At 32.0% G+C, this 18,748-nt stretch overlaps 1 protein-coding gene across 1 annotated transcript in view; it reads left to right on the top strand.

Moving 5' to 3' along the window:
* The first annotated feature begins 12,978 nt into the window (after positions 1-12,978).
* The window catches only part of LOC139493467 (neuromedin-U receptor 2-like), a 34,134-nt gene continuing 28,364 nt past the window's right edge, over positions 12,979-18,748 (top strand). Inside the window, exon 1 of the mRNA XM_071281873.1 lies at positions 12,979-13,374. Coding sequence (XP_071137974.1) covers positions 13,113-13,374 — 262 coding nt within the window. The 5' untranslated portion in view covers positions 12,979-13,112. The remainder of the gene's footprint in view (positions 13,375-18,748) is intronic.

Raw genomic sequence — 18,748 nt, 5'->3', positions numbered from 1 at the left:
ATAGCAACAAACTACTGCCTATGGACGACATCCCTCCAGATAGACGAATAAGTAGTATCGTTTTCGAAACGTACAAAGTTAAAAACATTCTTCAAACTTTAAATATCAACAAGGCTTCGGGGCCTGATGCTATAAGCGGTCGTATTCTCAAGCCGGTTGTCGATATTATAGCAAAACCGCTACGCGCTATTTTCAACTTAAGTCTTAGAACAAAATTGTTCCCGTCCGCATGGAAGCTAGCTAATGTAATTCCTTGTTTCAAGAATGACGATAAAAGCTAACTTAGTAATTATCGACCAATATCTCTTCTATCGGTGATGAGTAAAGTGTTCGAGCGTTGTGTATATAAGCACGTATTTAACTTCATACGAGTTTTGATTACCGAGCACCAGTCTGGTTTCATGCCTAACGATTCGACCAGAAATCAGCTTTTATACATTTGTAACGTTCTTAGCAAAGCCTTAGACGAAGGTAAAGATATCAGGTTCATATTTTTCGATATAAGTAAAGCCTTCGACCGTGTGTGACATAAGGGATTGCTCTCTTAGTTGCAAATGATGGGGATTGTTGGTGACCTTCTCCTGTGGCTTAAAGATTACGAGTCGAACAGAAAACAAAGGGTTGTCATAAACGGAGTAGAATCTTCCTGGGCTGATGTAAATGCTGGAGTACCCCAGGGTTCAATTCTCGGGCCATTGTTGTTCCTTATTTATATTAATGACATTATTAACGAAGTAAGCTGTAAGATTAAACTATTTGCGGACGATATATGCATTTATCTTACCTCCTATACATTTCCAGGAATATGATTGGTTAAAAGAGTCCGCGTGCAAACCGTGTATATTTGATATTAGGTTAGTAGGGAGGCGGGGCTTATTTCATACACGGTTAGTAGTGGAGTTACGTCCCTTTATATTCCTTATTAGGTAAGAAGGGGGCGGGGCTTATTTCTTACACGGTTAGTAATGGTGTTATGTCCCTTTGTAAAAAACAAAACGGTACTGAGAAAAAATCTTATAAGTTCCAACAGACGAAGAAATTGATGATTAAGATTGAAACAAGTTCATAAAACACATTTAAACCTTCCAAGTCGTTATTGTTGGAATCTGTTTTTGTAGGATCAATGAAAGTATTTTCTTAGCGCTAACAGTATTGAAGACTTGCTCGTTTTGAGAATCACTAGTCTTAATTTCACACGTTAAGATAGTCGGTAAGATAAATTCGTTACATAGTGTGCTAGTGACGTAATGCGGTATATATGGGGTCAGTAAATTCCATATGGGGATTCGAGCTTCGCTCTCACCCCATATGGAATCATCACATCGAAAATATTAATTCAAAGACGTTACCTCGACTAAACTTACTGCGTCGCCTAAAATTTAGGCTTGACAGAAGATCTCTTGAAAATATGTATTTTAGCTGTGTTCGCCCATTACTTGAATATGTTGATGTTGTCTCGGATAACTGTCCCGAATACTTAAAAGCCAAACTTGAACATGTAAATTACGATGCTGCACGCATCGTTACTGGTGCAACAAAACTCACCAGTCTACGCTTACTTTTGGCAGAATGCGGATGGGAGACTCTTCAACAGCGAAGAGATAAGCATACAATTTTACTTTCTCATAATATGGTGAATGGAAAGACCCCATGTTATCTAAATGATATCCTTCCCGATCAGTTTAGAAACATTCATCAGTATAGAACTCGTTCTGCAAATAATTTTCCATCGGTACCCTGTCGAACTACTCATTATATGAATAGTTTCCTTCCATCAACAGTTCGACTATGGAATAGCCTCCCCCCAGAGACAAAAAATGCTTGTTCTATCGCTCCACTAAAAGCATTTCTTAAGATAAATCATTATATACCAAATTATTATTATGCAGGCAGTAGACTAGGCCAGATATATCATGCCCGAATCCGTACCGAGAGCAGTAGTCTTAGAGATCACTTGTATCAGAAAAATTTGGAATCAGACCCATTTTGTAAATGTAAACAGATAGAAACCTCAGAACACTTCCTTCTAAACTGTCCCAATTATCATCGAATTCGTGAAGCCCTTTTTGTTAACCTTGTTGGTACACTTAACATAGATATGTTACTATATAGTGATCCGAACATTACCGATATAGACAATAAAAACAACTTTCTTATTGTCCAAGACTATATATTGAAAACTAAGAGATTCACATAATTATTCTTGTTGGCCCTACAACATGTCACCCAATATTAAAAAATACTATCTGCATTATATTTTAATTTCCATTAGATTTGATTTCTTTTTCTATAATATTATATTATATAATTGTACACTTTCTGTCCATTGTAATTGATTTTGACATTTAAAAGGAGAGGAATTTGTATAAGTGACTTGTCACTTGTTTTCCAATCCATTGTATTGTATTTATGTTCGCATTTATTTATCTGTTTCTGAATAAATATTGTTTACACTAACATCTTCAGTTTTCATATTTTTCATATTGTGATTAGTTATTACATTAATACAACTCTCTATATCAACAAAATCTTTACCCTAAAGAAGGAAAATAGAAGAAAAGAAACGTTAATTAGATAAGCAGTAATACAGATTCCAAACATATTGGGAACACCATTTTTGTAAAGCATTTCCGATATTGTTTGAAGACCTCTATACAGAGAAAATAGATTCAAGCTTTGCAAACGAGTTTTATTTTTTGAAAATGTTTATGATAATAATAATAATAATAATAATAAAATAAACTATATCATGCATCTGATTTGGTTAAGCGAATAACACACTTTTCGAAAAAAATATAATACAATTACTGTCTTTTGATGAGGTAAATATGCGGTTTTATTGACTTTTGAAAAAATGATATTCACTGAGGCCAAGGGCCGAAGTGAATATCAGTTTTTCAAAAGTCAATTAAACCCAATATTTACTGAAACAAAAGACAGTAATTGTATTATTCCATCTTCCGAGAAAAGAAAATGTATTTAATGACAAACATATACCAAAACAAATTTTACATGAAACATTTTACCATAACGTTGTATGTCAAAGCGTGTGACGTTTGGCACGGTGAAACACTTTCTCAGGTGAATATGCTTTTTTATTCAAACTCCAATTCATATAGAGAAATTTACTAAAATAATACAAATATGGAATAACTGTGTTTACTATCAAGTACAGAAAACTAGATGTTTTAAGAACAGACTCAATAAATGTTATTATCTTAAGTCTTTTTTAAATTGTATTATATTTCATCATGCTGTGACCCTTTGTACCTTACTATACTACAACTATATATGTTTCACTCAAAGTTAAAGACCGTAAGTTGACCTGTACCGTTATTCTCTGGGTCATTGGATCTCTTGCGGATATTTGCCTTATCGACAATCATTCCATATTTCATAATTTTAATATTAATAATTCACTACTTGATATTAGGTATGTTTAGTAGAAATATTGAATTGATTAGTTTGGTCGTCTCAGTGTTTGAACGTGTAAGGTTTAGAAATCGAATCTCCAAAATACGACATTGATATATATATATTGTCGTGTAGGTCAACTTTCCTCTATTGATTCTCCATACGTTATACTCATTATAAATGATGACTTTATCAGTTTGTACCAGATAGGGTTGCTTTCCAATTCATTACACTTCTTCACTTGTTATTATACTTTGTTCCATCTCTAATTGGTTCTTTTTTCCGTTGTAGATTAGAATGAAATTAAGATATGTGATAAGTTTGCCAATGAAACAACTGTAAAGTTAAGACCATTCTACGGATGAGATTGAAAATCTACGGTTTCTGCTTTTACTGCATGGTCAGCTACGGATATAAAAATAAGAAGAGTTTGTATGATTGCAAATGAGAAAACTCTCCAACAGACACTAACATAAATACGTTAAAGCTTGCAACTGCAGGTCCCTTATACAACCTTCAACAATGAGCAAAATTCTTTACTGCACAGAAAGATTGAACATACGCTGAAATAACGATGTAAACAATTCAAAAGATGAAAATACGGCCTGGTTTATGTATAAAACAATAAACGAAAAACAAATATGATATAAAACAACAGACAACAGCAACTGAATTACAGGCTCCTGACTGACGGGGCGGATTTAAACATTTTTTCAAGCGCCAAATTCACGCTCTAACTCAATATTACATTTCATGGAGCAAAATATACTTATGTCATTGAACAAACTTGTAATATTGTTTTTTCAAATTTAACTAACTTCAATCGGATTGTTAGCAAGGTAGGTATAGTGTCCGGCTAGGACCGTGGTTTTTCGAGTGATTTGATCGGGCTTTTTCGAGTGTGACCACTTTTTTTCGAGTGAATATGAACAAAAATGTAAACAAACAGACTTCCTTTGTAACAAAACGTGATATGGACGCTTGAATTTAATAAACAAAGTTATATCATCTATGATATTATTTGAAATAGAAAGATATTACTAATCCGAAATTAGTTTTCGTTAAAAAAAAGTTAAAAATAAGTCAGTAAAATTAATGCTTTAATTCCAAAATACAGAATAAAGCCATTTTTTTCACATAACACTGATAATGATGAAGAAAATGCATACATGAAATCTATATAATTATCCTAAGAAATACAGACACGTTACAAAAATTCTTGTTTTTTCAGCGAAAACGACATTTTGAGACTAAATTCATTTCTTTATGTTCGGGTTTTTTCGAGAGTAGTCCGGGCTTTTTCGAGTGTGTCCGATTTTTTTCGAGTGATTATACAAATTTCCTATAGCTTAAAATGCTATATGTGTCAATGTATTTACGTGTTAAAACAATAAACAAAGGTTCAAATTAAGTACTTTTCTAGGCATGAACCAATGCATTATTCGGTTTAATAATGGTGTTCTATCACTTACATGCTATAAACATTCGTTCATTTGTATATATATATATATTGTTGTTTGTCATATCTTATAACTTACATGTACATTATATACTCCTGATGTCAACAATATAATGTAAGCATAGATAATTTGGATTGAAACTTACATACAGCGGATAGTGTGTATCCAAATGAGCTATTAATTTCATTGTTAATTATGTATAAATCTAATTCAAATGTTTTTGTCAATTAGAATACAAATGGGGCGGATAAAGTGTGTCTGTGTTTGTTTTTATTTTCTTCATTTTTCTTCATGAATTTTTTGTCTCGCATACCTCCTTTAGTAGAATGTGTTTTATCACATAGCATTTTCTGATTCTTCTCTGCTGCCCAGTCCTGAGGTTTCTTAATAAACATCTGCGCCATGGTGACATGATACACCTGCCACGTTTTCAAAGTTCATTTCTCTGATGCATGGTTGTGTCTTATTATGTATTTCTTACATGAATAGAAATTTCTTGTATAACACTACAAGGAGTATGATAGGAAAAAGTGATACGAAAATCTGCGTTAATTTGATCTGCTTATACATCACCATAACACGATATTACGGCATTTTCACTGACTATTCGTTAGGTTACAACGATGTGCATTGCGTGTGCAAAATACTAGAACAACGCTTCGCGGGAGAGTGTTGACCATCTTGAGACAACTAGGTTTTAGAATGGATTATCGCTTGATATCAACACTCGTTATTTAATTCAGAGGCTCGTTTATAATTTTTTTTTGAAATATACATTTAGCTCAACTTGCCCAAAAGGGTCAAGTGAAATTTTCTCATCACTTGGTGTTCGTCGTTGTCTGTCGTCGTCCATTAACGTTTACAAAAATCGTCTCCTCTGAAACTACTAGACCAAGTTCAATATAGATTGAGATAACTGTAAACAGCAAGAATTTTCAGTAAAGTAATTACTACAAACAAGTCACCACCACCAAAACAGAGAATTGTGTCATGAATTCTATTCTTGTCTTTAATGTTGAAGAGTGTCTTTTGTTTAAAATGCACTGCAGCAAATAGACCAAGGTGAGTGACACAGGCTCTTTAGATACTTTAGATTGTTTAATAAAATCTCATAACGTAAAATCTAAAATTATAAAATTCGAAAGTGATGATACCTCAATAGACAGAAAATTCACCGAAGTTTCGTGAAAATCGGTCACAGCGTTTTTGAGTTTTTGTCTGACATGCTGACAATGGACAGATGAACAACGGGGTACCATAATACGTTCCGTATAAAAACTCCATGGTTCACCAACGAAAAAAAAATGTACTTGTACAACAAAAGTACCATGAAATGTTGAACAGATATATCATGTTAAGGAGGGGTATTTGCGAAAAATACCAGTCGAGAAAATGTTAAATTTCACGAGCCGTAAGGCGAGGGAAATTCATTCTCAAGACTGGTATTTTTCGCAAATATCCCTCAATAACATGATATATCTGTTTAATTACACCGAATGTTAATGTACTAAAACGCATTGATGATCGTGACGTTACAAGCGTCCAGTCGGATAGAGTATTTTTTGGCAAATACCACGGCAGAGAGGGTAAAAAAGGCATATCCTTTTAGCAAATACCCCGGCGGTGTTAAAAATGAACGATATTCATTTGATAACAGTAAATTGGTGAAAAATACACTGGCTATTAACCAATCAAAACCCCGGATTCTTACATAAGGTGTAATTAAGTTGAAAAGATTATGATTCCCCTTTACTATGTTCTAAAGACCTTTTAAAGATTCCAATAATTTATAATTTATAATGGAAAGTTGTGGTAGAACGTTTTCCGAAAAGAAAATTTGCATTAAATTTAAAAAGGTTAATTTTGATCGATGAAGTAATATGTTTTTGTGATTTATTGAGAATATTTGATATTTTCATTTATTAGATTACAGATATAAATTAGAAAAGTCATTGCTTAAGGTCTAGAATATCTATTTTAAAAAAACACCGGACCATTTGTCTAAAAATCCGGACGATTTCACAGTTGCTCTCGAAAAAGCCCGGACAATAATAAACACTGAATTTTTTGGTTTAAAAGGAATGCTTCTTTGTTGATCAAAACATGTATAGTATTCAATATAAGATGAGTAGTAATGTGAAAAACTATTATAATTGCGAAATAGCAGTAAATTGAACTTATCGCATGTTTTATCACTCGAAAAAGACCGAACTACACTCGAAAAAAATGGACCAAATCACTCGAAAAACCACGATCGTAGCCGGACACTATACCTACCGTGATTAGTTCTTTCTGTTGTATTGTTTCACATTAAGTTATCCGAAGCCTTACATAGCTGATACCTTCATTCGCTATTAGTTGAAGGTTGTACCTTTCAAAATATGGCAATTTATTACGGTTTTATAATTGTGTATTTATTACAATAAATTTGAAAAACTATGCAATATGAAAGACAAAAAAAGATTTTGTTGAAATATGTAAACATTGACCTGATAGAAGTCCCTCTTGTGAAATTCTGAATTTGTTTTCATAGCTAATTGATTACACTGTTCATTGATTCTTTCATTAGATGCTATTGGCTTTGAACTAGCTGTCAGTAACTGCAGGTACTCTCGGAGTGTCTTTCGGTTGTTTGGATGTTTAAGTTTCCGTCCACGTCCAGTCTGTGTATTTGTTAGATATATTTTTTTTCTATTTGATGAGATAATTTAAAAAAGAAGATGTGGTATGATTGCCAATGAGACAACTATCCACAAGAGACCAAATGACACAGAAATTACCAACTATTGGACAGCAAACGGCCTTCAATAGTGAGCAAAGCCCAAACCGCATAGTCATCTATAAAAGGCCCCGAAATAGCAAATGTAAAACAATTCAAACGAGAAAACTAACGGCCTAATTCATGTACAAAAAAAAAGAAAGAAAATATGTATCAACAAACGACAACCACTGAATTACAGGCTGAATTACACTTACTAGGGACAGCACATACATACAGAATGTGGGGGTAAACATGTTAGCGGGATATCAACCCTCCCCTCACTTGGGACAGTGGTGTAACAGTACAACATTATAAGAACGAACTAAAAAATCAGTTGAAAAAGGCTTAACTCATCAGATGGATAAACATATTAGCCTTTTTCAACTTATTTGTATAGTTTGTTCTTATGTTGTACTATTACACGACTGTCTCAAGTTCAGGGAGGGTGGCGCCTTCAAAGGAGTTTAAGGGTGACTAGATTCTGTATGTGCCTGTCCGAAGTCAGAAGCCTTTAATTCATTCGTTGTCGGTTGTTGCTATCTGTCATATTTGTGTTTTTATTTTTATATTTCATTTTTGTCATTTTTCGCTACCTATTATAATTTACTATGCAGTATAAGCTTTGGTCTTTGTTGAGGCCCGTACGGCGACCATTGTTGTTAATTAGTCTCTTGTGGGTAGTTTTCTTATTATCAATAATACCATATCTTCTAATTTTATTCCCTGTCCTACCTTCTACTTTCCAAAATCTTTCAAAATTGCACTTTTCAGTAATCTATACGTACATTGTAGTTTTGATTTGTTATATGCTCAGATATATAATACATAAATAGTTTTACCTCAAAGTATAAATACGGTGATTTTATAATGTGAACGTAAGACAATTTAGTAATGATTGAAGAACAATACTATGATGTTATAAGCATATCAACTAAACAGTAAATTTTGGCGAAATCCATCTCAATATTTATATTGACTTATCTGTCCGATCGCACATGGCGTTTACTTCTCTGAATTGATAGTTCCTGGCGTGCATGGTCACATTAGTCGGACTTTGTTAACATGGATTAGCTTGCTTCAGAAATCCTCCCCAGTAGGGTAAAGAGGAAGACAGACTGAAACCATTACTACACAAGATTTACGATAACCGTCAAGAATAGGTTGAATCATACGATGCGTAACGGTGTCTTATAAGATAAGATAAATTGTATTTCCAATAGAGGACCCATTATAGGTATAGTCAGTACATTACTTATATCATGAGATGTATGCTATGTTGTCTTACATTTTTATCCACCCGAATAATTGTTTGATATATGAAAATTGACTGATTATCATCTTTTTCCTATCGTGACATTTTCAGCTGACTCAAAACGTATGGTTTAATGACAAATACAGAGAAGGAGACGCTACTTGAAGCATTTGCGTTTCGGGCAATTCCGTGAGGGGGTGTCACACCACCAATTACTCCCTCAAATTTAGAACGTATGTGAAAGTAGGCCTACTCGGACAAAAAATAGTGCATTTGATGTCATTGTTTACTTAAACTACCCAACAAATTTGCAAAAATGAAACTTTCGGTGAAAGAGAAATATATTAAGACCATTTTGAGCCCAAATTTACTTGTCTATGATTTGACATTAAAAATTGAGGATTACTGCGCTCCATAGTATACTAATTTAAGATTTCAAGAAAACCAGGGGTTATTTTTAGTGGTACATCCATTCGGAAGGTCTCTTCTTTCTTATATGGCATTAAAGGTATGCTGAAAATTTGCATGAAGAAAGGTGATACCTGTACGATTCAGGACATACCTGGTTTGTAAGAGGTTAAACTTAAGACAAAAACTTTAGAAAGCTATGAAAATTGCAAAATTTGGTTGAACAGATAGGGACTTTTAATTGGTGGTCTGACACCTATATTTCAAATGGATATTGGATTATGCATCACTGATTTACTAATTTGATTTAATATAAGGAATTTATCTCCCTCATGCAAATCTCTGATTCTTTGACCGATTTTGGCTATACTTTTTGCCCTTTTAGGTTTAACAGCTCTCCATTTTTTTTTTTAAAGATTTGGATTTTCAATAATTTTGGCCTCGACAATTATTGAAGAGACATTTATTGTCGAATACCGTACTAGCCATTGTTGCGTTGTAGTGACATAATATATTCATTGCCAAAACAATACATGGATCCTTGTAGGGAATTGCTTTAAAGGAAATCAACAGTGGATAAATCATACTTAATTTCTTTTTATATCAGTAGACAGTTTTTTTTATATTTTTTATAATAATAATAATAAATAATAATTTATTTTATTAAAGTGTCACATACTTGTCTACAGATTTTTTTATACAGATAATAAAATATACATTGCACAATAATAAAATAAGACAAATACCCAGCCTAGAAAGGCTTATGAGACACTATATATACAAATATATATCTATTTAACAAATACAAATTGAAAAAAAATAATAAAATGTTAAAAATGTTTAAAATTATCCGGATATTTCACATCATAAAAAAAATTAAAATAAGTATTCTCACATAAACATGTATATAGAATTATATCATGTATCTTTTAAATCTTTATATCGTTTTCATTTTATTTATTTTTTAATTCTTGGATCAGTTATTCTTTAAATATGACTCTATACATCAGGAAATTCTCTAGTTGATAGAAAGAAAAATTAAAGTTTAATTTACATTCAATCAGTATCATGTTTAGTGCTTTACAAGCAGCAGTACAGAATTGTCACATTGGATGACGTTTTAATCAAGATTTTTATTTAGCATTTTTTTAATATTGTTTGAAGTCCTCTGTACTTATAATTAAAACCTTGCAAACGTGTTTTCTTCTTGAAACTTGTTATCTCCATTCTAACTATAGTTTTTATATTCTTTAATAAAAAAAAATAAAAAAGACTTTAAAAAAAAAATCTTCTTATTTTTTATTTGGCGTCTTTCATAAAATAATCTTACAGACTGAATAGATGTCTTGTTGCATTCATTTGAAGTATTGTAAAATCTGAAGATTTGGTATTTGAGAATTTTTCAATAAGTTATTGTCTTAATTACCTTGATTTTATTAACAAAATCTATTTAGATTTTTGAAGATGTCTATTTAGCATTGTTTTCTGTAGAAAGTATTATACATGTAGAAGTGGTTTTAAAAGAAAGTCAAAATGTTGAAATGCCATACGGAGGAAACGTAAATAGAATTCTGAAGAAAAAATGGCAACACCTTCATGTCATCGTTGAAACAAGAAATTTCTAAAAAAAATATTTGCAATTCATGGACAAAGATTTGCCATTTCAAACAGGAACTTTCCTTCTAACATATTATGTTTTCTGTTGTTTTGATATTTTGAAACGATCCTGTCTGTCTTCTTGTTCAAATATATATATATATATATATATATATATAAAAAAGAAGATGTGGTATGATTGCCAATGAGACACCTCTCCACAGGAGACAAAATAACACAGAATTTAACAACTATAGGTCACCGTACGGCCTTCAACAATTAGCAAAGTCCATACCGCATAAAGTCAGCTATAAAAGATCCCAAAATGACAATGTAAAAAAATTTAAACGAGAAAACTAACGGCATTATTTATGTACAAAAAAATGAACGAAAAAACAAATATGTAATACGGCAACTGAATTACAGGCTCCTGATTTAGGACAGGCACATACATACATAATGTGGCGGGGTTAAGCGTGATCCCAACCCTGCCCCTAACATTGGACAGTAGTGTAACAGTACAACATAAGAACTAACTATAAAAATCAGTTGAAAAAGGTTTAACCCATCAGTTGGATACAAATCTAAATACATCTAACAAAAACACAAAGTGGAAGTGTCTTTGAACGTCATGAGTCATCGGTACAATCAGACCAACGAAGTAAGATTCAACTAATAATCTTCTTAAAGTTTTTAAATATTAAGATTGGATAGATTTGATCAAAGGTTGGTGTAGAATATGCGTAAATGAGACAGCAACCTAACGACACTTATAACTTAACGCCATTTAGAGGTCAACATATAGACTTCAACAATTATAGATATGTGTCTATAACACGGCAGCATGTCAAGCTTTAAATCGTCCGAATCTAAACATATAACTTAAACGGTGACTGTCGTTTCCATTCTCAATTTTTATTTTACTATCCAAGTACAGTTATCTACACTATACTATCCAAATAACCAAGAAAAAAAAGATATTACGTATGACGTCATTTCGACCACTGACGAGGCTCCTGACTTTAAAATAAGCTCTATTTTTAAGCACTTAACATTCTCCTTTTTAATCTCGACTTACTTGCAATTAGATTAAGCATAGGAGAAACGACTTACTCGACAAAACTGTATAATATAGATAACAAAAAAGCAATAAAAAAGGTAGAAACCTTGCAGTTACTGAAAGCAAGTTTAGATTTTTGAAAAATGTATACACATTCGACTGTACAGCAGTATAATAGAAACTAACCCTCATCGTAGTAGCGTAATAAATTTGTAAATTATCTATTCATATCAAGAAATAGAAACATAACCTCATGGCAGTTTTGTTATAAATTTGTATATGATCACTTCAAATCAAAGACAGAACAAATGTAGCAATCAATAAATATTCCTTACTGATTGTTCAAATCAGACAAATCAAATCTAGATATACTATTTGATTCATTATACTGTGACCCACAGTCATTTAGACAGTTCCGGTTAAATGATAAATATTTAATTTACTTCTTGCTTTACATAACAGGAAATTTATTCATCACGATTGTTCGTCATAAAACTAGTTATAGAACTTGGTTTACCCTAAAAAGCAGTTGATTACTTCCATGGACATATTAATATCTAGTCGTTTAAATAATTTACCTCGCCACCTTTTGCAATATAACGTAAATAATATAAAGTTTTATATTTGTCTCTCGATTAACCATAATGCATCCATATGACAGATTTTGGTTCTATAGCAACAGATTGGATGAGTTTTCTTTTTGTCATTGATTCAAAGGAGGAGTCTATAAGATCTGAAGATTCTCTATTTAGACTATTTCAATAAAATGTTGAAATGATGTGCTTGTTTTTATTACAATTTACGGATAATAACCCGTATTGGTTTCTTTACTTCCGTCGATGTGCATGACGTTTCAATTAACAAAGCATGAATTACGTCCTAATCTGTAACTGGCAGTATGCTTTCTGAGTTGGCGTTTCTAAATTGATATTTCAGCTTTGACAAAAACAATTTCAATATATTGCTGTGAAAATTACATTTGGATAAACACATATTTTTTCTATATATTTCATTGGATAACTTAATAGTCAAGAGGATTCACTTTAATTATTTTTTTTAGCTTTCAAACCAGACGGAAAAAATATTTGTTTTACAAGTTAGATATAATCAAATATGTAACTAAATAGAGTTCACAAGTTTATAATTTTGTATTACTGTATAATGTCAAATGAAAATCGAACCCAAGGAATAAATGCGAGCGTACCAACAGTGGAAGACCTTCTCGTTTTGTATCTTGGAGAAAAAAGAAAAGACATTGGATCCGTTGTTGTGCTGACTATTATATATGCTGGTGTGTTTATATTAGGGATAATAGGGAACCTGTCTACTTGTGTTGTCATAGCAAGAAGTCCTTACATGCACACAGTAACAAATTACTACCTGTTCAGCCTTGCTATATCGGATTTGCTCATCCTGATTATGGGTAAGTTAACATTCTTATTAAAGATGAAAGACAATGAATGCATTGTAAGTAGTATGATACTTGCGAATACTAGGAGACAAGATATCAAATACAAACAAAAACAACAAATCTGAAAGGTATTATGTACATGCCCGCATGCATCATGTTTTGTTTCATAACCCTAGATATGTAGCCAACGAGTAAAGGCATCTCCCTACTAGCGATATAGTTCCAGTTTATATAACCTAGTTGGTCAGTAGTCTAGGGTTCAAGACACACTGCATATGCATGCGTTTAAAGCTAAATATGGGATATTGTTTAGGTATGACACATTGTGAGGGGTCTATTTATAGGATTATAAACAAAATCCACAAACAAAAAAAAAAAGCTCATTCCTTGTAGTTCTTAATCTAAATGTTTACAAATTATGTGAAAATTCAAACAATTGAGCAACTTGTACAAACTGTAAAAACACTATATGTTTCATCATAATGTTGCCTGGTTTCAAACCCGGCCGAGGAAAAGAGATATTGTTCCCTAATTGTTGTAAATTGGAATCTAGTTTTTAAATATCAAATTATTGAACGAAAAAAAAAATTAGGTTAATTTTCTTTTTTGTTCACTTTGTTGAAAAGGTGCAAACTTTATTCTAATTTGTCGTGTTTTTCTTTATTTTTGGTTATCAAAATCAATATAGAACCTGGATACTCATTGCGTGTTAAAAGTCATTAAATACAAAAGTATCGATAGTGCTGAAAGTTGTTAAACAAACTTGAATTAATGGATACTATTGGTTTATGCGTTCGTCTATACATAATTTCTGATTTGAAAACACCACCTAACCACCAAAATCTCGTTTTCCGATACCATCACAGTCACTTCCCTCCCTTAATCTTAACCTTAGGTCGTTTCAGACTTAATATACCGAATTCCACAGACTAAATGTAATCAAGGGTACTAACTTAAGTAAACACTAAATCTTTTTAATTCAGCATTTTTGGTTTCAATGTGTTGCTTATACACTGTTCTGTAAATGAAGACGATTACGGTCAAATTTTAGTGCTCTATATATCCGTTTTTAAATATTTACTTTTTTCTTATATTTTGACTGTTACATTTTATGTGAGTTGTAATGGCCATGACTTTTATATCTTTTTTCTTCTTCGTGTCATTGTAATTGGTTAGATTACAGCAGTCATTTATTTCAATTACAAACCAAACAAAATTTATTAGATTTATGGCGCGAGTTAGTTGACAGCATTTGTGTACCATTGCTATCGTCTGCTGATCTGGCTGATGGTCATGTGTTGATCGTTACTTTTCAGATAATGACAACTCCTGGTTTCTAATATATCGATGATTACTGCATGTGAGGGGATTGAATTCGATACTCAATTACGCATCGTAAATATAAATTCTTCTTTCTCAGATATGGAAAAGACTTGGCATAGATTTATCAAAACATACAATAGCTCGGACAAAAATAGTCATTACTACATTTCTTTGTAAGCTTAATAGGCAAATTAACATAAATTGAACATAAGGACGTAAATTTGAGATTTTCCTGAATGATTTAAGTCCGAACTCTATAAATATATATTTTTAATTTTAGTTTCTTGTGTATAATTCGGAGTTTAGTATGACGTCCATTATCACTGTAATAGTATACATGTCGTGTACAAGTTGCGATTTTGTACAGGTTATAACATGTACAAAAATATTGTACATGTTATAACTTGTATAATGCAAAAATACAAGTTATAACATGTACAAAAGTACCTCGTACATGTTATAACCTGTACAAAATATTGCTTAAAAATGGTTTTAACTTGTACAAAATCGAAATATAAGGATATGTTTCTATTATCGCAACAGATGTTATTAACCTCAATAATATTTTCATAACTTTTTTATTTATTCCTTCATGTTAGTGTGTTTTGTCCTTTTATGATACAGTTAATGTCCAGGGGTCAGTATTACGATGCATTCATAAGGCCTGTCATAAGATATTTCTTAAGGACATGTCTTATGATCCTCTTATGACTATTTATGGACATATCTTTATTTGATGAATTATAATTGTGAGTGTCCACTTTGAAGGCAATAGTAAACTACTTTCATTCTAGTTGACACTAAAAAACATAAGAGGATAGCCAGGATAGATGTGTCTACAAATAAAATTGGGAATGGAAATGCGGTATGTGTCTAAAAGACAACAAAGAGGGACGAAAGATATCAAAGGGACAGTCAAACTCATAAATCGAAAATAAACTGACAACGCCATGGCTAAAAATGTAAAAGACAGACAGACAAACAAAAGCACACATGACACAATATAGAAAACTAAAGAATACACAACACGAACCCCACCAAAAACTAGGGGTGACCGCAGGTGCTCCGGAAGGGTAAACAGATCTTGCTCCACATGCTTAGGCGTCCGTTGTGTTGCTTATGTGATAACAAATCCGGTAAATAGTTTCATTCGGTAGGTCACATTTATGAAAGGGAAGGGGATTGGAGTTCCGACGTAAGGAACATATCCGATATCATTTGTGAAACGGTTATTCCATAACGGTCAACCGTCCATGGAGCAGACAACATCCAAAGGCCACACATACATGCTTTCATAGTAGAAGATTTATATTTAAAGCATCAAAATGACATTCACCCCATGCATTGATCTTATAGTTTCTAAAAAAAAAATAGTTATAAATTTACATAAGTTATGCTGAAGGCCAAAAATGCTGAAGAGTAGATCCAAAGATATTGATAATGAAGGGTGGTCAGATGAAAACTACTTCAGCTCTCTCTTGCTTTAACAGAGTAAACATATAAATACATTGTTTTAGTCTTTGCATGCTATAAACGAGAGGGAGGAGTATTACCCAAAATCATAAGCCATTGTTCTTAAATATTTTGGAAGAGTTTAGCTACTAGTATCGAATGTAATTGTCATTGAGGAAATGCAAGCTTTTAGTAAATAGTGTCGCACTTATTTAAGCAAAGATGGACTGCATAAAACATACAATTACATGAAAACACATTTTGCCAACATACATTTTGTAAGTCATGAAACATATTTCTTAAACTTTATGATCATTGTCATCTACAGAAAAAGACACGCTCTGGCCTATTTATTGTTGTTCTTTATAGCGTTGGTGAATTTAAATGTATATTTTACTTCATTAAGATTAATCTTAAATTTTGTACAAGTTAAAACCATTTTTAAGCAATATTTTGTACAGGTTATAACATGTATGAGGTACTTTTGTACATGTTATAACTTGTATTTTTGCATTATACAAGTTATAACATGTACAATATTTTTGTACATGCTATAACCTGTACAAAATCGCAACTTGTACACGACATACATATTTTTAAGGGGCCAGCTGAAGAACGCCTACGGGTGCGGGAGTTTCTCGCTACATTGAAGACCCATTGGTGGCCTTCGGCTGTTGTCTACTCTATGGTCGGGTTGTTGTCGCTTTGACACATTCCCCATTTTCTTTCTTAATTTTATACATTTGTTTTACTAACAGTTAATTGATCTAGCAGCGTTCGCTTATTCGGAAACTTATAAAAAAAAAGAAGCGACCAAATGACAAAGACAAAAACAACTATTGGTCCCGATACGACCTTCAACACTGAGCAAAACCCATATCGCATAGTTAGCTACATCTGTAAAGGGCCTAATCAAGTTCTACGAATGTACATGTTGTATCCTGTTTTCCATACACTACATGTAAGTAGTAAATTAAACAAAATTATTTGGATTTTTTAAAAAATCACCGAAAGAAAATTTTGGTTTTAAACATTATTATTACATTTTTTTTGTAAAAAATAAATAAATAAACAACTGTTTGATTGAATAAAAAGTCTTTGTAATGAACAAAATGTATGAAAGGGACGGACACTGAATATTTTTAAGTCCATACACGCTTTGAATCAAGAAAATTAGTTTATCAAGAGCAATTTCTTGATTTTGGGTCAACACCTCACCATTGAGTTTTTTCCTTGCTTGTCAGATACACAACTCGCCATGGGACGAGGATGCCACTTAAATTTGAGAAACGAATTGCAGAAAAGATATAACGGATATGCGTCAGCGTCAGTATGAAACAAAAATCAAATGACTCAAACACTTTGGTCAACATACGGTAGTGTCTAAACAATACACGAATACCAAGCTCTAAATCTTATAAAAGATCATATCCAATCGAATAAATTTGTGAACCTTTTTAATCTCTATTCACTCATTACCGGATTTGTTTGCAATTATATATTTCGTACACATAATGAATAGCAAAAGCAAATTGAAACACTTCGACTTTTAACACTTGTTCGAATTTTCATATAAAATGTTACCAATGATATTTTAAAAGAATAACAATGCATACAAATTTGTTTTGTTGTTTTGTTTTATTTATTTTCCTGTAAAGAATATCAATGGCATTTCCAAAGACTCAGATATTTCTAAAAAAAAAAAAAAGTACATGTAGTTTTAAACATTGAATAAGTTAAAGACTTTGAAATGCTTAGAAAACCATGACCAACTAGTTATTACTAGATCTATTACTAGAAAGTAAGGTATAAATGTGAAATAGAAATCTTTAACAATTTTTAACTTTCAGTTAATCAATTCAACAAGTAAATATATTAAAAAAAAAATCTATTTTAAAATCCCCTTTCGTGCTAGAAATTAACAATTTATTAACAGAGATCTCTACTATTAGATAATCTTCCATCTCGTTGCACTTGGAAACCCGTCTGTAACCGTACACCATAAAGGTTAAGCCTGGTTTATCTATTTTTGAATACATGCCTTATAAAATATCTTTAGTTGATTTCAGCATAAAATTTCATTAATGCATAGGGATTAAGTATAAGGCGGTCGAAGTGATATGTATAACAAGTTTCTGTCAAAGTCATTCATTACTAAATTGGACTATTGATATGCTCTCTAAAGATGACTTTATTACGTGTATCAATCTCCATTGATTGCTATTTCTAAGATCAAGTTATATTAATTGTGTCGACCTTTTGAATAGGTAATGTTAAATGAGCCAGATTTTCATTACAATCAATCATTATCCAACCGCAACATGAAACACGTTAAATAATTGGTTATTAAAAGAGTATTGTTCATTTCTCGCCTTTAGGATTTCTATTTGTCAGTAAGAATTATGACTACCTTCAGTTGGTGATTTATTTGTTTTTCTGCAAAGTTTTATGAAAAAGTGTAAAAAACATTATTTCTTTTAGATAAAAATACACTCGTTTTTTTCAAGATAGTGTGAAAAGTTGAATATAACTTGCTATTATTCAAAACAACTATTTTCAGAGGAAAACAATGATCGTGCACGCAATACTTTCATGAAATTACAATACTCTT

This window comes from Mytilus edulis, chromosome 10, assembly GCF_963676685.1.
Source record: "Mytilus edulis chromosome 10, xbMytEdul2.2, whole genome shotgun sequence".
NCBI classification, from domain to species: Eukaryota; Metazoa; Mollusca; class Bivalvia; order Mytilida; family Mytilidae; genus Mytilus; species Mytilus edulis.
This window is presented reverse-complemented; position numbering and strand designations above follow the sequence as displayed.